Source organism: Gymnoscopelus microlampas, assembly GCF_963454915.1.
Source record: "Gymnoscopelus microlampas genome assembly, chromosome: 16".
Classification (NCBI taxonomy): Eukaryota; Metazoa; Chordata; class Actinopteri; order Myctophiformes; family Myctophidae; genus Gymnoscopelus; species Gymnoscopelus microlampas.
In genome coordinates, this window is record NC_139953.1 from 48,516,584 (window position 1) to 48,540,402 (window position 23,819).

The following is a 23,819-nucleotide window of genomic DNA, read 5'->3' on the forward strand; positions in this document are numbered from 1 at the left end:
TACAATTGGGTATTGATACTTTTACTTAAGTAAAACATGTGAGTACTTCTTCCATCACTGCAATTCAATTCAGTTCAGTACAATGTGATCGTGTCTACAGTCCTTACCTGTCACAAGTCCTGATGAATCCTCGTCTGTAGAAATGCCAATCTGTTTGGATGGAATGCAATTTAAATGTAATTGTTGAATGTCTTTACAGTTGCAGTCAGTCACACAGTGTCAGCTGGGAGCGGTTACTATATACTGACATAACATGTGTTTTATGTCCTGCTTATATACAGAGACCAGCTGGGAGGAGACACACAGGTAGAGAAGTGTTCCTGATAACATTGGCCAGCCTCAACAAAGCCAATTAAACAAATGATTGGATCCTTTGATCACGAGTTGTGTCCCTGTCATTGTCATGGACGAGGATGTCATTGTAAACTGATTGATGACTGGATAATTTGACGATGGAGCCATTGTTAACTGATTGAATCATCAGATTAATGTGTGTCTATAATATGTGTCATAAGACTTATGATAGACTGATGATAGATTCTTGGTTTCAATGTGAATAATGTTAGAATATGTAAGATTATTTTAATCTAAAGGTAAACACAGTGGTGTAAAGTAACTAAGTACATTTACTCAAGTACTGTAGTTAAGTACAATTCTTAGGTATTTTTTTTACTTTAATGGAGTATTTCAAATATTCTACTCCAGTACATCTCAGAGGCAAATATTGTACTTTTACTCCACTACAATTATTTGAAAACTTTAGTTAAAAACAGATCACTCACCTCACAAGAAAAGGAGACCTGATGACGAGACGATCCTCCTGATGGTTTTGGTTGTTCTATGACGAGCGAGAACCTATCAGAGGATAAAGTTTAGTTTAGTTTATTAGCACATTGTAATACAAAATAGAAACAATACGTTCAAATAAAACAAGTTATTGTGCAAGAAAAGGATGAAGCCACCAGGCTTATTTGGAAACCTTTCCTTAATGGAAGAGGTACTTAAAATAGCATAGATTAAAAGTTCAATCAGAACAATACAAAATAATACAAGTTCACATGGGGAGCAGCAGTGCAGTAAAGAAATACAAAGGCAAAAACTGCATGTATAAAAAACACTCTCATAACGCTTTATAATCTGCTTATAACACTAATACATATTAGCACAAAGTAATGTCATATATGACATAATTCATATATGCTCCCGGACATTTTTGGTAAAGATGTATTATAATTGTCATAGTAAATACATTATAATTATGCTAAAGAATATTACACTTTAATTATAGTGTGATTACAAGTCACTATGTAGTGAATGTTTGCTTTAAGTGAAGTAAATCCTGAAGCTACAGGCAGAAACCTTTGGTGCATAATATTATATTTAATGTTTTATCCTATTATCCTGGCCAAAAGAAACAAGTCTGTAAGTGACCAGATAGTGGTGGCCTAAAGGTTAGAGGAGCGCCCTCGTTGCCGGAAGGTTGCCGGTTCGAATCCCCGGACCGGCAGGAAAAATCTGGGTGGGGAAGTGAATATTCACCACTTCCCCAACACCACTGACGTGCCCTTGAGCAACGCACTGAACCCCAACTGCTCCAGTGGAGCTGCGTAGTGGCCAACAGTAAGACTGTGGTTGTACTAGTCAGCTCCCAGGTTTTAATGTGTCTGTCTGTCTGTCTGTCTGTCTGTCTGTGTGTTTCTATGTGCAGGGCGTTGCTGAAAATGAGCACTTGTGCTCAGCTACTACCCTGGGTAAATAAAGAACAAAAAAAAAAAAAAAAAAAAAAAAAAAAAAAATAGATAGATACTGTTACTGGCATTATAGACATGGGTTTCATAGGAAGAGTCAAAGGTTAGGCCACACTTTCCCATCTACATGTCACTAAAAAACAAGAGGTCTCAGTATCTTACCTGCTTCAATGTTGAAATCCTGATGGAGGTCTTGAGAGACAGAGGAAGTATAAAGACAGACTAACTTGCATCAACAAGGACCAGCTCACTGACACGACTCTGGGTGTCTCCCTGTCATTTTATATATGTCAGTCTGCAACTCCTTCAATGGGAGGAGTCAGAGATCTGTCTACTGTTTACATGACGAGAGGCCATTCATTATAAATGCTGTGAAGTGATCATGTGACCTGATTAAGCACAGTTCAATATGCACCACAGAGAGAAGGAAGATTTTTTGGACAAAATCTCTAGGAGTAATATCCAGAAATGTATTTTGCAAAAGTCTCTTTTTTTATGGCCTTCCTGCCCTGGCATTTGGCCTTTGTGCCCTCAGAAAAATTACAACGCCAAAGGCCAAGTGGCCTTGCCCCTAAAATGACGAAATTCCAGGCCTGCTTACCGTACACATCACTGTTTCATGTATGCTACGCTCAGCTGGTTATCACCTCATGCTAGGAGACATTTTCATTGGTTGCTTTTTGCTTTTAAATGTATTTATTTTAATGACCCTTTATATTTTCATACATTATATTCAGATCACATCCGTTTCATTTTAAGGTTTCTTTGGCTATTCAAAAATAGCAGATATACAATCTCGTAGCGCGGCACCGAGCTTGTATATCTGCAATTTATTTGAAAAAAATTGAAAATGTGTGCAAATCTTTCAATATGATTTGCACACTATATGAATATGATGAATAGACCAAGATGGCCGCGTGAGCCCTTTGTCCTGCTGTTTGTCTCCACAAACTTGAATAAACTTGTGAAATACTGAAAAATCTGCCAAGCATGTTTATAAATACCAGGAGTGTATTACTAGGCTTGAAAAGTCTTGTTTTGAACAACAGTATGGCTGATAGGACGAGACAACGCGCCGACCGCAGGAACAAAGACGCGGAAGGTGAGAGCGGTGATTCTGCCGTTATGAATGAACTCAAAGCGCTTAATGTGAAAATGGACCGTATGCAGTCTGCAGTGGAAAAGCAGGTCAATAATAACATTGACAGTCTGCGTGGAGTAATGGAAAAGCGGACAGCCAGGCTGCCTTTGAGAAGGAGCTGGAGAACGCCGTGAAGGAGGTGCATTCCAATCTGGACTTGGAAGTGGGCATTATGTGCGCAAGAATGGAAAAGATTGAGCAGGACGTAAAAAACAACGTCTCTCTCATAATAGTGGGGTTACCACAAGATGACAGCGTGGATTTAACTGCCCAGGTGAAAGACCTGTTGCAAGCAGGCCTGGAGCGTGGGGAGGCATGCGTTAATCCGACAGACCTTTTCTCCGACTATGTGGCATCCGCGTGCGGTTAGGGTTAGGGTGCGGGTTTGGTTCGGGTTTACTGTTTAACGTCGGAGCACTGCGCTGTCGGAGGAATGAGCGCATTTGTGCGAGAGGACGCCAACCCGGGACTGATGAAGGTGGAATAGGCTCTATGCACAGCAGCCATTTTGGAGAGAAATTGGGCCTCTTCTTAGTTCCTTCACAGGTGTTACCAATGATACTAATGAAGGCTCTGTTCCATTCGGGTCAAACAGAGTCAGGGTACTGTTGTGCATTTTAAAAGGTGTGTAACTCTGAGAGTTATGGGGGTCCTTGAAATTAAAAGTTTGAGAACCACTGTGTTACATGAAATGGAACCCTATGGACACAAGTATTCATCAGCAACACCACTACACACACACACACACACACACACACACAGCAGCACCGGTCACATTCCCATCCAACTCTACACAAAACACATCTGCATCCAACACTACCACCACAATGTTACCACACACATCTGCCTCACATCTGCGATCTACCTCAGGAATGCGGGAATATGGGCAGTTTTCCTTCACAGATGATCTTTTCAGGGAAGATGTGTAAGGATGACTAAAGAGCAGTGGATCCCAAATGATTAGTTAGTGTTAGTGCCTGTTATTCTTCTGTTAAAACCTTTTTTGCACTATTGTTACATTTTCAGTGTTCCAGTTCCCATTTTGGATCTCATTTCTTTGGGTCATCACTTCCAATGTCACTTGTCTAATCTGTATCCTGACGCTATTACAATTATTTTCTAGACCTGAAAATGCAACGTACAGTACCTCACCTGTTGAATGTTCATGTGCCGTTATGCACCTGCTATTTTGTGAGATAGCACTTTATTGAAAACACTTCTTACCTTAATACTTTTATAGCGTATGAACTAGCATGGAACATGCTACAGTTATTTATTTTTGTACATTTCTTTCTTTAAATGTTTGCACACATTAACTTGCGAGGTATAGGCAGTCTTTGTTTTCACGGGCGGGTGGAGACCTAGTGTCTCAATTTTTGAAAAGGGTGAAAATAGCAAACCTACTGCTATTTTCACTACAAGTGCAACACTGATTCTCAGGACTATACTTATACCTCAAATCTTTGTGAATAGAAGACACAGGATGTTGTATATGTCATTTTATTTTTGTTCCAATGTTTAAGCAGTAGTTCTGTATGCACGGCACATTTTCCCTGCATAAGGACAATAAAACAGTTCTTAACATTCAAACTGTGTACTGTCTGTAGATCACACCGTTCTGTGCAAAAGAGTTTTTTTGTAATCATTACGTATTGGCAAAATAAATCGGAGATTCTGATCCAGGACCTGGAGAACGTCATCCTGGACTGCTCCACATCCTTCACGTCCTGTACTCCTGGAGGGTCTGGAAGGACAACAAGGAAACAACGTTTTTAAGTTGGTTGATTCAGTATTTAGATATTTGACATTCATTTCATCAGACCCTTCCTATATGAACCCATTTTAACCCTGTTAGATTCATTGAAAACACATGTCCCTAACATGTAGTAATCCTGGTCTCTATACCGCCTCCCCCATGACAGCCGGGGCGCCTGATGGAGGGGAAGGGAACTGGTTGGAATAACGTGTTCCTTCCACGCGCTACGTCCAACCAGGGAAACTCCCCCCTGTCAGGTGACAAGAAGGTCAGTTGGCTCTCATGCACTGAAGGAAGCATGAGCTCGGCCCTGGCCTCCCTAGGCTGTGGGGGACTGGTGTAGGGCTGGTGTAGGGCTGGTGTAGGGCTGGTGTAGCACTGGTGTAGGGCTGGTGTAGGGCTGGTGTAGTGCCCAGGATCACTTAGGAAATTGGCACCGGGTGAAAAATGGGTTACAAAAATCGCGGGATAAAAATCATAAGTAAAAAAAAAAAAAGAAAACACATGTCCTGGTTTTGGTGAATGATATTGTCCTTCTAATGCGTGAAAGCCAGAGTAGACGTTAAGAAAAAAGACCCTAAAACATGTTTTGAAAGTGAAATTGCTCTTAGTTTTTCAGTATTGGAATTCCAAACTACAGTATGACATGACTAGTATGAGTGTCAACATGAATGGCTTCACCAACTCATGTTCAAATGGAAAAGTTCAGTAAGCATGTTAGAGTGCAGTCCATTCCACACACAGTAGAAGTCTTCAAGGAATTCATACATAGAAAAGTTGGCAACATTATTATAAACAACATGGGATGTCTTTACACATTAGTTTGTAACTACAGAGCGAAAAGGGACTAATTAATGTTATATGATCTGGAGAACTGATATAGTACTAGTTAACCTTTGAAGCTACTAATGACCGCATATCAATACATTATGTAGCTCACGGTACGCGCACGCGCACACACACACACACACACACACACACACACACACACACACACACCACACACACACACACACACACACACACACACACACACACACACACACACACACACACACACACACACACACACACACATACACACACACACACACACACACACAGTCACAATACCATGCATGTCTCCAGATCATACAGCCTTTCAGCCCGTTTAGGAACCTTCTCCTCTGGGACTTCCAGATCTAGTGAGCCCTGCAGCTGCTGCTGTGAAGGACCACCTCGGCGCAGAAGGTGGTCTGCCTAGGAGGAGCAGGAAGGAGAGAAATAAAAAGGAAGAGGGTAAATTAGTTCTGTGATGAGTGGACAAGATAATTAGACTCACTGAACTTGGATCTTTCTAACCGATTAGTGTGGTTTTGTAAGGAAATAAATGAATAATATGTTAAGACCTGAGGCCCGTTCTACAAATAGCTTCTAAATCCGTAGTTCTCACTTTCAAGATTTGTCAAAAACGTAAAAAAAAAAAAATCACACCCAGTGTGAAGAGAGTGGTGCCTTTGATGAGCCCCGTATTGACCCGTATTGATGTTGTCATCAATGTTTGTGGACAGACATACATACATACATACATACATACATACATACGGACACACGGACAAAGTCATGTATAGGAGTGGTTGCCTTCGGCACCACTCAAAAATCACACCCAGTGTGAAGAGAGTGGTGCCTTTGAAAGTGTAACTGGTTGCATCCTTGTGTTGCAATCAGCAACAATATGTTGTCACGTGACACGTGAAGCTTGACCAATCAGTCACGCTCAAACATACGGACGGACACACGGACAAAGTCAAATGTAGGAGTGGTTGGCACCACTCAAAAAAATAGCAGCTTGCAGCACGGCACGAAGTGTGAGCTTGTATATCTGCTATTTTTTTTTTTTATAGCCAACACAAAATCTAAACGGACAGACACTTTCCTGGTTTTAATGGGTTAAATGAGAGGGAGGGACAAACATTCTGCTGCTAAAGGGACAATACACAGAGAAAATGAGTCAAATATCTAAACCTTCATAGACAGCAACCATTAAGTGCAAGTCTTCTTACCAGAGTATGTTGTGAGCTGGAGAGAGCCTCTAAGATCTCATGAACGATACGGTCAGACAGGAAAGATGCTTAGTTGACTCAGCTTCACCTCACTGAGAGACAATAAAAGGAGGCCATCGGGGTAGAGACAGAGAAAGACAAAGACAACCACAGGCATTGACAGGACTGAGGGAAGTTTTTTCTATTTGTAAGCAACAGCCATTTGATTATTGAAGCTTTAGGGACCCCCCAGAAGCAAAGATTTGAGTTAAAAATGCTTTAAAAAAATATATATTCAAAGATTTGCACAAATGTTCAAACTCTTTCAAAAATAGCAGATCTACAAGCTCGTATAGATCTGCTATTTTTGAATAGCCAACGTATAAAATAATGGTTATGGCTCAAATCTAAAATGACACAGATGCTTTCCCGGTCTTAATGGGTTAACACAAATGTTTAGTTTTCATTATTTTTGTTATAATAGCCTTGATTCTCGGACATTATGGGGGCTGATTTATGGTTTACCTGTTTAGGCGACAATGTGTGTCCAGCCACTCCATACATGGGTGACAGCTTCTTCGCCCATTAAGGAACGTTTGAGCAGGGAGGGTGAAGGTAGGAATGGTTCTGTTGAGGCCAGCTGGCCGTGCTTGTTGCTTCCCCATAGAAACACCTCACCTTGTCCTGCACACAACACAAGACAACACACAACAACACCTGATGTGTTTCTTTCGTAGCCAGACAACTATTCCACAATCCCCTAATGCTATATATATCGGTGATTAGTCACCTTTACAACGAGGTACAGCTTGTAAGCATCGGGCATTCGTGGAATGAGCAACACAGGCAAACGTGTGGGTAGCGCCGAGCAAAAATGTGCCAAAACGGTCGTGACATTCATGACATTCAACGGGCTTCAGGTGTGTGCCAGTCACAGGTGTGTGACTGCCTCACACGTGTGTGCCAGTCACCTGAACATGGGTTCTGCAACTTTGTTGAGTGTGTGTATGCTCCAAAAAGCAACACTGCCCCCATGGAAAGATGCCACTTTTGTCAGGATAAGGCCCGTGCAACAGGGCAAGTGAAGCTGGTGTTCCGTTAAGCAGTGTGACAGCATTATTTGGTGTCAGCCCTGGTACCATTTACACACTTAGGACTACTGTGAGACTGGTGAAGTCAACAAGGAAGACACCAACCCAAGACCCCTTGCTTCACTGAGGAACCATAGATTTACAGGCAAGATTTGCACAACGGTACCAAAGACAGATGTCAAAGTTGCAGGGCCCATGCTCAGGTGCCAGTCACACACCTGTGACTGGCACACACATGCCTGCAAATGGTACCAGGGCTGACATCAAATGATGTGTAATCTGCGTAACAGAACACCAGCTTCACTTGCCCTATTGCACGGTCCTTATCCTGAAGGGACAAACGTGGCATCTTTCCATGGGGTCAGTGTTGCTGCTTGGAGCATCAACACTAACTCAACAAAGTTACAGAACCCATGTTCAGGTGACAGTCACACACCTGTGACTGGCACACACCTCTCAGCAGGTGTGTGCTGGCAGGTCGCTCAAAACAAGGAGTACAACAGAAGCATATTGGGTGATTTTGGCAATTTTTTATATATACATTAGAAGATTTGCACACATTTTCACGATAAAAAAAAAAGAAATAGCAGATCTACAAGCTCATAGTGTGGCACTCAGTGCCGCGCTATGAGCTTGTATATGGCCTCCAGACTGCGCTACCACCCATAAAAACAGACCCCCAGAAAAACAGTACCTTCTTCTATGTCATCGGACACCTCCATGCGTGCCAGGTGAGCCAGCACCAGCACCCTGGCCTTCAGACTGTACGGGTAGCAGAACGGAGGCTCCTTCTTCTTCACGTTGATGTTCCCCAGCTCACGGATCAACTGCAGGGACAGGAGAGAGGGAAGGGAGTCAAAAAAATAATAAAAAAAGACTGAAAACACGGTTCAGACCGTGTTCGGCACCCGATGTGTTAACCAAAAAAAAATGCATATCAGAAAATATCAGTATTGTTTTTTAGTTATTAGTGCACCTGGAGCCTGATTTATACTTGGTTGTGTTGCGGTGTCGGGCTCAGCAAAACAGCAGATCTACAAGTTCACAACGTGTCGCGCATGTGACGCGTTGTGAGCTTGTAGATCTGCTGTTTTCCCGCAGGCCACACCAGTGTGCAACCACGTAAAAATCAGGCACCTAAGCTGTGGAATGAATGCCCTGCCTGAGGATTTGACGCTAGAAAAGTCAAGTGTCATCTTTTAAAATCACACATGGAAACGTACTTGTGAAACCAGGTCTTTACTTAAAGATTTGACTCTTTCTTTAACCCATTAAGACCTGGAACGCATCTTTGTCACTTTAGATTTCTTTGGCTATTCAAAAATAGCAGATCTACAAGCTCATAGCGCGGCAATGGTGCCGCGCTATGAGCTTGTAGATCTGCTATTTTTGAAATCTTGAAAAAAAACTTTTTTGATTTTTTTCAGAAAACTGATAGAATTTAGAAAACATTTTTAAGAATCACCTCAGGTCTTAGTGGGTTACTCCACATTATTACTAGAGTTCTGCCCTAACCCGACCGTACCCGACCCGACGTTTTCAGGCCGGGCCTATTACCCCCAAAAATACATTTCAACTGCCTCTAGCGGCCTGACGGTAAGGCTGACGGACATGTCAGTGGATGTGTTGGATGTGTTGGATGCAGCTCAAAGTGAACTTTACTCAGGTATCTAGTTTGTCACCGTCAGTCCTCCCTAACCTGTGTTATTAAAGAAAAACGGACGGCAGTGGCCAAAAGTCAATCGGCGAAAGTGGCCGCTTTCAAGATGTTTTGGCCATTATCTCTGGAACAGAAGGTCCAATCTGCTCAGTTCAAAGCGTGTTAGATGCGTGACTTTGAGGACATTAAGCACATTAATGACACCTTTTCTGGTCTTTGGGACCAAAAGTATGGTAATTGTTCGGGCCGGGCCGGGCCGAGCATCGGGCCGGCCCAGTAGGGCCCAGTTACGGCCGGGCCTTAATTTTCAGGCCCGTTGAGAACTCTAATTATTACCTTTGTAACAGGGTTTCAAAAAGCGCTTTATAAAAGGTGTATTCTTATAGTATTACCTGTGGCACTTCAATGTTGTCTGTAGGTCTGATGGTGGCGTCTTTATTGCTGCGAGGGTCGAACTCAAAGGCTGCCGTCAGCACCATGGCTAACCCTGGAGGTCAGAAAGGTCACGTTAGGACAAAAGATTAATCACGTCATTATTTAGGGAAAATAGCAGATCTACGAGCTTGTAGATCTGCTATTTTTGAAAAATCGTGAAAATGAGTCATTTTTTTTTAAAGCAAACATTTGTAACTCAAATCTTTGCTTCTGGGCGGTCCCTGGAACAAACAAATGTTTGTTTTAATAAATATATATATTTAAAGATTTGCACAAATTTCCACGACTTTTCAAAAATAGCTGATCCACAAGCTCAAGCTTGTAGATCTGCTATTTTTGAAAAGCCAAAGAAATCTAAAAATGACAAGAGATGTGTTCCCGGATTGGATGTGTTAACGCAGAGTATAGACTCATGTTTCATGTTCATATTGGGGGTCTTTTAACACAGGGTAAGGACTCACGTTTCATGTTCATATTGGGGGTCTTTTAACACAGGGTAAAGACTCACGTTTCATGTTCATATTGGGGGTCTTTTAACACAGGGTAAGGACTCACGTTTCATGTTCATATTGGGGGTCTTTTAACGCAGAGTATAGACTCACGTTTCATGTTCATATTGGGGGTCTTTTAACACAGGGTAAAGACTCACGTTTCATGTTCATATTGGGGGTCTTTTAACACAGGGTAAAGACTCACGTTTCATGTTCATATTGGGGGTCTTTTAACACAGAGTATAGACTCACGTTTCATGTTCATATTGGGGGTCTTTTAACACAGGGTATAGACTCACGTTTCATGTTCATATTGGGGGTCTTTTAACGCAGGGTAAAGACTCACGTTTCATGTTCATATTGGGGGTCTTTTAACGCAGGGTATAGACCACACATGGGCAACATACGGCCCGGGGGCCGGACCCGGCCCTTTGACCATCTCAATCCGGCCCGCCAAGTCATAAAAAAAAAAGAAATGCCCCCCCCCCCAATTTAAAAAAAAAAAAATCTACATTTTAAAAGGCTGCCATATGTTACGGGTTTTGAGACAAATTAATTAAACTCCAATTAATATTAATTCATATTTGCCATTTGAGTACATACCTGCATTCCTCCATCCGTATGTACTCAAATGTTTTATGTTTACAATGTAACAGTGAAACAGTCTGCTGTGAGTTCATCATATAATGAATGCGATGTGAATGCAATGTGTTTTATCAGTGACCTATGGAGAGGTGCATATCAGATAAGATAAGATACGGCATTGACGTGGATTGTTTCATGTGATCTATTCATTGTAATCTCGTACAGAGTACACCAGAGTGATACAAAAAGAAAGAGAAAGATCAACATTTTGTTGATGAACATTGTTGTTGTGAAAGCAAGGACCTTATTCTAATGTAGTCTGGCATGTCTACCAAATTCATGCAGTTTCAACATCATTCAGCACTTACAGTATGTGTTTCAAGTTTCAATTCAATTGTACAATGAATGTGTGGCCCTTCACTCATTTTATCGAAGATAGTGTGGCCCTCTGGAAATAAATGCTGCCCACCCCTGGTATAGACTCACGTTTCATGTTCATATTGGGGGTCTTTTAACGCAGGGTAAAGACTCACGTTTCATGTTCATATTGGGGGTCTTGTACATGAAGTGCATGAAGAGCTGGGTGGTGTTGATGAGGATCTGGTCTCCACTGTAGCGAATGGAGCGGTACCACCATGTCCCCTAAGAGAGAGAGAGAGACATGACCAGGGTTATCATTATAGTTGACTAAAACTAACTACATAGAATTAGAAGACTCACACGCTTGTAGATCTGCTATTTTCATAGCGCTCATACACCGAGTGCCACGCTATGAGCTTGTAGATCTGCTATTTTTTTAACAGCCCAAAGTATAAAATAATGGTTATTCCATTAAGACCTGGAACGCATCTGTGTCACTTTAGACTTCTTTGGTGTTATTTTTGAAGAATCGTGAACATTTTTCTTTGTATATATTTTTTCAAGGATTTTCAAGGATTTAAAAAACATTTTAAGAATGGGACTCAGGCCTTAATGGGTTATAGCTAAAAAAAAAAATCTAAAGAAAATAATCTAAAATGACACTTAGTTCAACGTTTCCATCACAAGGATCTTCATCAGGAATGTCTGATGAAGATCTACTGATGAAGATCTACTGAGGAAGATATACTGAGGAAGATCTACTGAGGCGACACAGAGACATTATGAACGTTGTGACTCACCACGACTACAGGAAGGATGACCATGAAGGCTAGACCATACACCAGCAGCACCTGGAACACAATGCAGTCTCTTATGGTCAGTATGAAACACAATACATTCTCTTATGATCTCTACTAAACACAATACAGTCTCTTATGGTCAGTATGAAACACAATACAGTCTCTTATGGTCAGTATGAAACAATACAGTCTCTTATGGTCAGTATGAAACACAATACAGTCTCTTATGGTCAGTATGAAACACAATACAGTCTCTTATGGTCAGTATGAAACAATACAGTCTCTTATGGTCAGTATGAAACACAATACAGTCTCTTATGATCTCTACTAAACACAATACAGTCTCTTATGGTCAGTATGAAACACAATACAGTCTCTTATGGTCAGTATGAAACAATACAGTCTCTTATGGTCAGTATGAAACACAATACAGTCTCTTATGGTCAGTATGAAACACAATACAGTCTCTTATGGTCAGTATGAAACACAATACAGTCTCTTATGATCTCTACTAAACATAATCCAGTCTCTTAAGATCACTATTAAACAATACAGTCTCTTATGATCAGTATGAAACAATACAGTCTCTTATGATCTCTACTAAACATAATACAGTCTCTTATGATCACTATTAACTCATTCACACGCTGGCAGAGGCGGATTAATTCATTAACATTCCTGGCAGTGAATGTGTTATAGAATACAGTCACTTTCACTTATGATCACTATTAAACAATACAGTCTCTTATGATCAGTATGAAAAGCAAGGACTACTCTGCTACACTAACACCATAAAACCATATTCCCCAGTGAGGTACTGGGACAATAAAAGTGTGTAACGTCACTTAATTACACACAATAATGCATTAGAATGAGTCTGAATACTAAATTACATTAACCACTTAAGTAGATATTTCACTTTCCAACATGTTGGGGGTCATTTTAACGTCTACTCAGGCTTCTGTTTCATCACAGACACTTCATTCATTATATTTGATATTAATTTTATCAGACACGTCCCCTTCCTATACAAACCCATTGTAACGTCAAACTCCATTTTAACCACATCCATGGTTCTGGTGACTGACATTGTCCTTCTAATGCAGGGGTGGGCAGCATTTATTTCCAGAGGGCCACACTATCTTCGATAAAATGAGTGAAGGGCCACACATTCATTGTACAATTGAATTGAAACTTGAAACACATACTGTAAGTGCTGAATGATGTTGAAACTGCATGAATTTGGTAGACATACCAGACTACATTAGAATAAGGTCCTTGCTTTCACAACAACAATGTTCATCAACAAAATGTTGATCTTTCTCTTTCTTTTTGTATCACTCTGGTGTACTTTGTACGAGATTACAATGAATAGATCACATGAAACAATCCACGTCAATGCCGTATCTTATCTTATCTGATATGCACCTCTCCATAGGTCACTGATAAAACACATTGCATTCACATCGCATTCATTATATGATGAACTCACAGCAGACTGTTTCACTGTTACATTGTAAACATAAAACATTTGAGTACATACGGATGGAGGAATGCAGGTATGTACTCAAATGGCAAATATGAATTAATATTAATTGGAGTTTAATTAATTTGTCTCAAAACCCGTAACATATGGCAGCCTTTTAAAATGTAGATATTTTTAAAAAAAAATTGGGGGGGGGGGGGGCATTTCTTTTTTTTTATATGACTTGGCGGGCCGGATTGAGATGGTCAAAGGGCCGGGTCCGGCCCCCGGGCCGTATGTTGCCCATGTGTGTTCTAATGCATGAGGAGGCTGTGTTTTTTTCAATGACTTTTTACATTTATTTTTCATATTTTTGGTGGGAAATAAAAAAATGAATAAATAAAAAATGAATCTGAAAAAGAAAAACATGGCCCCTCATGCCAGGTACAGTAAATAACAACAATAATAATGTAACTATACCAGCATAGAGTTCTTCTGGTCAACAATCCAAGCAGGCAGGGCGATGCCAAAACTGGTGGCTGCAGAGACACAGAGACACACAGGTTGTGTTTGCCATCAAGCAGGATGTTGTCAATTAAAAAAAGTTATAATAAGAAGTTATACAGTGTAACGTTTTTTCAACTAAACAAAAGTTGTTTTTGATATTATCGTTAACTGGTATATTTTTCACAATAACTATTCTACATAAGTGTGTTTTTTTTCATGACAACTTCTGTAAACCTTTTTTTTTTTTCGCTTTCCCCCACAAGTGTCTGCCACCCACGGTACCGTGTATGAAAATACAACAATAGTGAAAAAATGTAAGTGAGGTTGTGACGTTCTATCTGTCTGGCACTGCCCTTAGTGTGTGCAGTGAGATACTTATTTGGGGCCATAGTATCTCCAATGACCTTTCAGATGACAAGGAGCTGTATGCCCAAGCGAACATACTGTGTCACAAATGTACCATGTGTTTAGTACCTGTGAAGATCTCTCTCTTTAGATCCTTTTCTACACTCAGGATTCCCACACATTTTTTCCAATGAATGTTCAAACTTTTTCCATAACACTTCCAAAGTATTTTTCTCCATTTCCAGGCCTGTATCAGTCATATGGTGCAATATGAGGCTCTTACTCCAGCGTGCTAAGCCCCAAAAACAGACTTGAGCGAGGTGTCACGTGACAAAAAGAACAGATCTACAAGCTACCAGCGTATCATAGTATCAACGTAGCTTGTAGATTTATTATTTTTGGCGTGTGACGTCCTGTACACAGTAAGCCGCTCTCACGCAGCTCGTTACATATTTCACGTAATGTTAAACATGTTTTAGGACTGTTTTTGTATGAACCAAATCAATAGTCAAAACTATGTAAATGCATTGATGCATGCTTCCAAACCTTTTCCTGGCCTAGAGAACAGCTTTTCTAATTTAAAAAACTCTGTATAACTCTGTATACTGCCCCCCTGTGGTGTCACTGCAGACAAGGCAGCATCAGACAACTCACAGTGGCTTATAAAGACTGCATGAGGCTCTGCTGAGAGCTCCACCAAGCTCCAGAGCAAGCTAGATGTGTGTTAGTGTTGGGGTACCCACTGCTATGTGCTATAACCTTATGTACAGGTGTATGTGTTTGTTAGTGTTGGGGTACCCACTGCTCTGCTGTGCTACATAACCTTATGTACAGGTTTATGTGTGGGGCCGCATCTGAGTCAGTAAATGACATCATCGCTGTCATAAAGCAGTGGTTCTTAGACTTTAGTTTTTCATGTCAAGGACCCCCAAATGCATATTTGTATATAATTGGCCGGGGAGACCGATCTGAAAATGTTTTGTGCCATATTCCAAAATGTGTCAAACACTGACACAAGCTCACAGCGCAGCACAAAGTGACGCACTGTGAGCTTGAATATCTGCTAATCCTTAAATAGTCACGGTAACACATTTAGCTGGGGACCACCTAGAACCCCTCCAAGGACCCCTGGGGTCCCCGGAGCCCACTTTGAGAACCAATGTCATAACGGACCCAACACATAGTTCTGTCAGGTTCTCCTCTAGACTGTGGAACCATTGGCGTTTTTAGAATTGTGATATGGATCTGCCTGGCTCTGAAAATAAAGATTGAATTGAACTGTACTGACCTCCTGGCCCATCCGGGTTGCCGTACTGTTCCCAGTTCTGCCGGGACTGCTCATTGGTCAAACTGTGGACACAAAAAAAACACAAGAGAATGAGAGAGAAGCCGCGTGATTGGCCAGGCATCGATATAAGACCACGTTGTTGTTGTTGTTGTTGTTGTTGTTGTGTCATGCTACAACCACAGGGGGGCGCAAGCACTCACGCTGCATAGGCCTTGGCGATCCTCATGAACGTGGCTTCATCACCACCTTTATCAGGATGGAACTTCAGCGATAGAACTCGATACTGTTTCTTTATCTCTGATAGAGAGGCACCCTGAAACACATTAAACATTATTATTATTATTATTAATAAATACTGCTTCTTTATCTCTGATAGAGAGGCACCCTGAAACACATTAAATATTATTATTATTATTAATAAATACTGCTTCTTTATCTCTGATAGAGAGGCACCCTGAAACACATTAAATATTATTATTATTATTAATAAATACTGCTTCTTTATCTCTGATAGAGAGGCACCCTGAAACACATTAAATATTATTATTATTATTAATAAATACTGCTTCTTTATCTCTGATAGAGAGGCACCCTGAAATACATTAATTAAACATTATTATTATTATTATTATTATTATTAATCAGGGTGGAACGTCAGTGACAGCACATTGCTTCTTGGACAAATCAGATCAAACTATATATTTGTCAAAGTTACTAGATTAAAGAGCGGGTGAAGTTCTTCTTTGTGAGAGCTCTCATTTCATTACTAGGGACGATCTTTTTGTTTTAATCTTTGTCCATGATGGTGAACCACTACAGCAATATGTTATTCATCATCATATGAGAGTGTGGTGGAAAACAATAGAGCATGACATAATAGACCAACATTCACAGAAAATAGAGATTTGGTGTAAAGAGAAAAAAAGTAGAGATGTACCAATATCATTCTTTCTTTCTTTCCCCGATACCGGTATGTAATTTAAACCAATCTAGGACAGTGGTTCTACATAGAGGGGTCCAGGGACCATCTGGGCAACTCTGAGAGTGTACAAATGGAACCAAATGGACCCTTACAGGTCTGTAACTCTGAGAGTATACACATGGAACCAAATGAACCCTTATGGTTCTGTAACTCTGAGAGTGTACAAATGGAACCAAATGGACCCCTACGGGTCCATTTGGTTCCATTTGTACACTCTCAGAGTTATGGGGTACTTGAAATGAAAAGGTTTGAGAACCACTGACCTAGGAATTAAAAATAAAACATTGAATTAATAATTATTACTGTGCAGCTACAAGTTAAAGAGATAGTTCACCCCAAAATGACTTTTTTTTTCACTTGAATTCATGAATATTTTTTTGTTGTCGTCTCATTCCTAAGCCAATAATTTGATGACCAGCGGACCGGTAGGAGACACTAAGAGTCTCCTTTGTGTCTCCTACCGGAACCGCTGCCTACCGGCGGCGGTGCCTACCTACTGCCTTTCAAAAGTCATACTGCCCCCGTGCCCCGGTAAAAGGCATAACCTATATAATAATAATAATAATATATCACTATTCTGATATTAACCTGTGGGCCGCATTAAGTGAAGGTGGGGGCCGCATGTGGCCCCTGGGCCGCCTGTTGCCCATGTATGCACTATTGAAATTGGAAAACCCCTGTTACTGAACAAACTCTATATAACAATGATTATATAGAGTGTGTGTGTAAGTAAGTAAGTGTGCGTGTGCGTGTGTGTGTGTGTGTGTGTGTGTGTGTGTGTGTGTGTGTGTGTGTGTGTGTGTGTGTGTGTGTGTGCGCGCTCTCTCACCTGGTCCAGGTTTAGTACTTCATAAGGATTATATTCCTGGTATTCTCTGTCTAGTTTAGACACCTTGTAGGCTAGCAGCAAGAACACTACCCAGCCAAACAGCAACGCTGCTTTCCTGTACACACACACACACACACACACACACACACACACACACACACACACACACACACACACACACACACACACACACACACACACACACAGAGGAGACAATAAAACAAAACATTAAGACTTGAGGCAGATTCTACAAATCCCTGCTAAAATCAGTAGTTCTCACACTTTTCAGAAAATAGCAGATGTACAAACTCACAGCGCGGCACGAAGTGACACGCTGTGAGCTTGTACATCTGCACCGAGTGCCGCGCTATGAGCTTGTAGATCTGCTATTTTTGAATAGCCAAAGTGTCAAATTTTTCGCTCAATGAAAAAGTGACACAGATGCGTTCCAGGTCTTAATTGATTCATTATTCCTTGTGTAGTGTGCAGATAACAAAGGGTTATATTTCACCCCTTTGTGGGTGAAATATAAACCACAGAATGGTAGGAGGAGGAGTTCATAATAACTACCAACCAGTGTACTACTGATCTGTGACATCATCATTATTATTATCATTATCATTATTGTCTCCGTCAGGCCGAAGGCATGGTGGAGAGTATGTTTTCGTTCCCGTCCCGCTGTGTGTGTGTGTGTGTCCCCTAGCCAAGCTAACATTGATCAAGCTTCAGGTGACACGTGACAATATGTTGTCACCAATGCTTTTGATTGGCTATAGGGACGCATGACGAAATAAAATCCTATAAATAGGTGTGTCACTTCCAAAGACTATTTATGTCTTTGGAAGTGAGGTAATCAATAGCTTAGACAGGATCATTCAGGAACAGTACTTTCCAGTACAAACAGAGATCACAGCTGAGATCACACAATGCAACTAACTCTCATTACGCAAACTGAAGAAGCAGGAAATCATCGTCTGAAACCTCATGAAGAAGCAAAGGCGCAACGCCGACAGCAGAAAGCCAAAGCTAAGAAACAGAGACAAAGAGCAATTGAATCCCTAAATGACAAAAAGACGAAGACGAGCCACAAATGCTGACAACATGACACAGCAAAGATTGCTGGAAAGGAAAAGAAGGCACTGGTCACAGACTATTCAATAGATTAAAGACAACATCAACGAGCACATTACACCAGTAAGAGGAGACGCTACAGATCACTTAAATAACTAGAAGACATTCAGGTTGATGAAGCTGGCGCCGTATTCTTAAAGAAGATGTCAGAAAGTGGACCCAAGGCCGAAGTCTCCGCCAGGCCGAAGGCATGGTGGAGAGTATGTTTTCACTTTGTCTGTCCTGTGAACACCTAACATTGGTCAAGCTTCACGTGACATCACAATATGTAATATAAATAGGTAAGACAGAATTAATCAGGAACAGTTTTACCACCTCGCCTGGCGGAGACCTGTGCTCCGAGGTTATTATTGTTATTACTAGACCATACCCGGTGAAGGGCGCATACGAAAGTAGTAGCAAAGTCGGGGTTAATGCACGTCCTGTCGCGCGGTTTCTCCCCCGCGCGCGTCCCGTCGTATATATATATATATATATATATATATATATATATATATATATATATATATATATATATATATATATATATATATATATATATATCAGCACGGAGAATGGCGTAGGCATGTTACTCGCCCCCCCCGGGTCCGTCTGGTGTGTTTACTGTCCACAGAAAGAATTGTAGGCAGAGAGTGGGCGGGGTCTCGGTGTTGCCATGTCGGCGTACTGTAAGCGCTGTAGGGCCAATGTTGGTGGTATAGGGTTCGTTTGGTTTGGCCTCGTTTTCATAGACCTTGCTGCTTGTTTCTCTCGCGAAACCTGGCAACGACGCATGCGCAGTTTGATGAAGAGTCCACCCAACCAAGTCACCACCACCGTGAGGTTACTAGAATTATATGTCAATAATATGTCAATAATTTCTTTGTATATTTCAGTTATTAGTCATATCTGCTCTGTGAAGCCTAAAAGGCTTCATATGTTCCAATGCTCAACGGCCAAACACACGATTAAAATCATTAATCGCATTTATTTGAGTGACAATTAATCGTCAACTTAGATTTGTGATCGCCCTAATGATACATGTGTCAGAGGGGACGACGGCAGAGAGTTTAGAGAGACAGAGAGACACAGAGAGAGAGACAGAGAGACACAGAGAGAGACACAGAGAGAGACAGACACAGAGAGAGACACAGAGAGAGACACAGAGAGAGACAGAGAGAGACAGACACAGAGAGAGACACAGAGAGAGACACAGAGAGAGACAGACACAGAGAGAGACACAGAGAGAGACACAGAGAGAGACAGAGAGAGACAGACACAGAGAGAGACACAGAGAGAGACAGAGAGACACAGAGAGAGACACAGAGAGAGACACAGAGAGAGACAGAGAGAGAGAGACACAGAGAGAGACACAGAGAGAGACACAGAGAGAGACAGAGAGACACAGAGAGAGACACAGAGAGAGACACAGAGAGAGAGTGAGAGAAATGCCAAACATCATTCCAACAACTCTCTGCAACTAACCTCGCATCACCAGTCTTTCCACCTCGGAGGAAAGCCTGGTCTGCGTTACTAAAGACCCATATGATCCGATCTAGGCCACGCCTACAGAAAAAAAAGAAAAGAAAAAAAGAATCCTTTTTCCGGATTCTGCCCATCCGGTTTTGCGGTGCGGCTTTGTTTTGGTTCCCCAATCCCTATTTAAATGGAATAGAATTTCCCCGTGGGATAATACAGACGCTAAATAGTCTCTGGATAGTGCACGCACATTTACATTTATAAAATAAGCTAAACAATGCTGCATCAAGGATTTTATTAGGACGGACCTATATTGGGGTGAGACGTCTTTCCGGTTCTGCCCATCCGGCCACTTTTGTTTTTTTTACTTCCGCTCCCGACCGGATCATATACCCGAAAATGGAATGCTGCCCAGGCTACTCTGCAACTGTCCGTACTCGCTCGTGCACACGCATGCAACACAGTGAACGCACGCACGGATTGAACAACTGGTCTGGTTCATATATAAACTACTTATGGTAGGAAGTAGGGGTGTGCCCATATAGCGTCCCGTGATATATCACGATACGTTTACGTGACCATATGTATCGTTCTGGCGTTTTTGAAAAGCTGCCCTCCCCCCCATATATTTTCATAATAAAAAAGTGCCATATATCGTATCGTATCGATATCGTGAGCCCAATATCGTGTATCGTATGGTGAAATGAGTGTATCGGCACACCCCTAGTAGGAAGGAATATATGAACAAATGAAATCTTAAATTTTCACAAACAAACATAAGCCTGACTCTAATGTGTACCTGGACAAGATGTAACTAAAGTAAAGAACATCCTTCAACCTTTTGTAGATCTGCTCATTCCAGTGTGAGACATGATGTGATAACAGTTCTAACTCAGGCTTCAGGTCGACACACTCCAAGCTTGTCAAGCTTGTGGCGTGCGTATGTTTTCACGTGATGGAGTCATCATCAGTTTAATGATGTTTGTGCAGACCATCTTGGTGGTAAATCACCTCAGCGCAGCACATTGTGAGGGGAATAACTCTCATGTTCAACATTGAACCAGGTCATAATTAAGCAATATTACACGAGAGGGTGTGCTTTACCGTCATTATTGGCACGCCAGTGATGCGGTCAGGAACGAGGCGCAGCCGAGTTCCGCCAGCATCACTGAAGTGCCAATAATGTAGGTAAAGCACACCCTCGAGTGTAATATTGCGATTATACAACAGTTACCAACAAAACACATCCAAATGTATTCATATTGTGGGGCAATTCATAATAAAAATGTTTTGCTATTATGTTTCCCTGTAAAGAGAAGAGTTTATTTGACTGAGACATTAAATAGTCCCTGTAGCAGCGCTCTGAGGCACTCAGAGCGCACAACACAGCTGAGGCACAACACAGCTGATTCCAGTAGGCTATATGCTCCGTCGTACGAAGGTATCGCACGGCGAAAATAGCCGATCTACAAGCTCACAACGCGTCGCGTTGTGAACTTGTAGACCGGCTATTTTCAACCGTAAGTCCACCAAATAAATAAAAATTAACAACATAGTCCATTTTGCGTAGCTGTTTGTTCTCCGGTGGCGGCAGTGGGTCAGGATACTCTGTTTGTTTTCGTACCGTGGGACAGCGTGACGTCACAGCACAGCTGTGCCATATATGGTCTAAGCAGGCGCGGACTGCAGTGCGGAGTGATTTATTAATGTGATTCGGCCCGTGCTATGATGCTGGTTTGAAGCACGGCTAGAAAGCTATTTCAACCAATCAGATTGCTTGGTCGGAACTACCTGTTATATATAACTTTACAACACTGGAGCCTTTAGTTTGGAACAAAACGAAAAAAAAACACTCTGCCCCCTCTTCACCACCCAGCGGCTATCGACGGGCTCTAGCCAGTCGGGATGCGACCGAGCAAGTTCGGTCGGCCATCGACGTTCGACTAGAACTAACGACCCAACGGCACGTTGTCGGCAAAAGACCATTTCCAACGCCTTCCGTCAGTGCGGTGGAGAGCTGCCTTTAGACCAGTGGTTCTCAAACTTTTTCATGTCAGGGACCCCCAAATTGACACTTATTAGCCCGCGGACCACCATTTGAAAAGTCATGCCAGGGACCCCCAATAAGAGACTTTTTTTACGGCTCTCTAGCAGTTATTCTCAGCCATTTAAATTTCAAGGAGTCCAGTTTGACATGCATTAAACTACGGACCCCCTTTTAATGGCATTTCTATCTCAATCAATGTTAATTTAACTCTCAGAGTTACAGACCCATAAGGGTCCATTTGGTTCCTAAATATAATTTAGCTGGGGACCCCCTGGAACTCCCTCAAGTACCCCTGGGGGTCCCCGGACCCCACTTTGAGAACCAATGCTTTAGACCACAGATGGACACTGTAGTTCCTATTGTTAGACCACAGATGGACACTGTAGTTCCTATTGTTAGACCACAGATGGACACTGTAGTTCCTATTGTTAGACCACAGACGGACACTGTAGTTCCTATTGTTAGACCACAGACGGACACTGTAGTTCCTATTGTTAGACCACAGATGGACACTGTAGTTCCTATTGTTAGACCACAGACGGACACTGTAGTTCCTATTGTTAGACCACAGACGGACACTGTAGTTCCTATTGTTAGACCACAGACGGACACTGTAGTTCCTATTGTTAGACCACAGACGGACACTGTAGTTCCTATTGTTAGACCACAGATGGACACTGTAGTTCCTATTGTTAGACCACAGACGGACACTGTAGTTCCTATTGTTAGACCACAGACGGACACTGTAGTTCCTATTGTTAGACCACAGACGGACACTGTAGTTCCTATTGTTAGACCACAGACGGACACTGTAGTTCCTATTGTTAGACCACAGATGGACACTGTAGTTCCTATTGTTAGACCACAGACGGACACTGTAGTTCCTATTGTTAGACCACAGACGGACACTGTAGTTCCTATTGTTAGACCACAGATGGACACTGTAGTTCCTATTGTTAGACCACAGATGGACACTGTAGTTCCTATTGTTAGACCACAGATGGACACAGTTGAACTCACTTTAGTGTAGGAACGATGCTCTGTTGTGACTTCATCAGCCGGAGCCGATACCACAAACACCTCCCATGGACCCTCCTTAAACTCTTCAGACGCACTTGTTCTGGAAGAGAAGAGAGATAACCACACATAAACACACATTGTACATCATATATGGGCAACTGGCGGCCCCGGGGGCCCAGGTTAATATCAGAATAGTGATATATTATTGATTTCAGCTGTTATGATTCCAAACATGCAAACATGACCCGCTTTAATTCTTCAGTCTATATTAGTAGCTTAATGACTAGTATTAACATTCTATTGTCTTTTTTATGTCTAATGTATTTGTATTTAAGTTCATAAAGTTAAACTAAATGCATTTGAAATTAAATACAAATGTTACTTTTCAGGATTCCAATAAAAAAATAGCAAAAATAGCAGATCTACAAGCTCAAAACACGTCGCACTGTGACGTGTTTTGAGCTTGTAGATCGGATATTTTTGCTACTTTTGTGTGACATATAGAATGGCGAAAAAAGGCACTCGGTGCCACGCTATGAGCTTATAGATCTGCTATTTTTGAATAGCCCAAAGAAATGTAAAAATGACACAGATGCGTTCCCGGTCTTACAGGGTTCATAGATGTTTACAGAGCAGGCCAGCCAGAGGCCATTGACGCT

The 23,819-nt window shown here is 41.7% G+C and overlaps 3 protein-coding genes across 3 annotated transcripts in view; 1 reads left to right on the forward strand and 2 right to left on the reverse strand.

The window, feature by feature from the left end:
- Positions 1-23,819, forward strand: part of LOC311063058 (pyrin-like) — a gene marked incomplete at its 5' end in the record, with an annotated part of 670,464 nt that overhangs the window by 439,513 nt on the left and 207,132 nt on the right. The window lies entirely within an intron of this gene.
- Positions 1-23,819, reverse strand: part of LOC311063927 (uncharacterized protein) — a gene marked incomplete at its 3' end in the record, with an annotated part of 53,771 nt that overhangs the window by 12,914 nt on the left and 17,038 nt on the right. The gene's annotated exons all lie outside the window — the stretch shown is intronic.
- LOC311063928 (translocation protein SEC63 homolog) lies at positions 4,407-23,812 on the reverse strand (the record flags this gene model as incomplete). The annotated part of the gene is made up of 9 exons (XM_084083560.1): positions 4,407-4,633; positions 5,759-5,884; positions 6,688-6,779; positions 7,192-7,350; positions 8,452-8,584; positions 9,810-9,904; positions 11,462-11,570; positions 23,161-23,260; positions 23,790-23,812. The coding sequence occupies 6 exons, from the start codon at positions 23,810-23,812 to the stop codon at positions 7,196-7,198; spliced, it is 615 nt and encodes a 204-aa protein (XP_083939686.1). The 3' UTR covers positions 4,407-4,633; positions 5,759-5,884; positions 6,688-6,779; positions 7,192-7,195.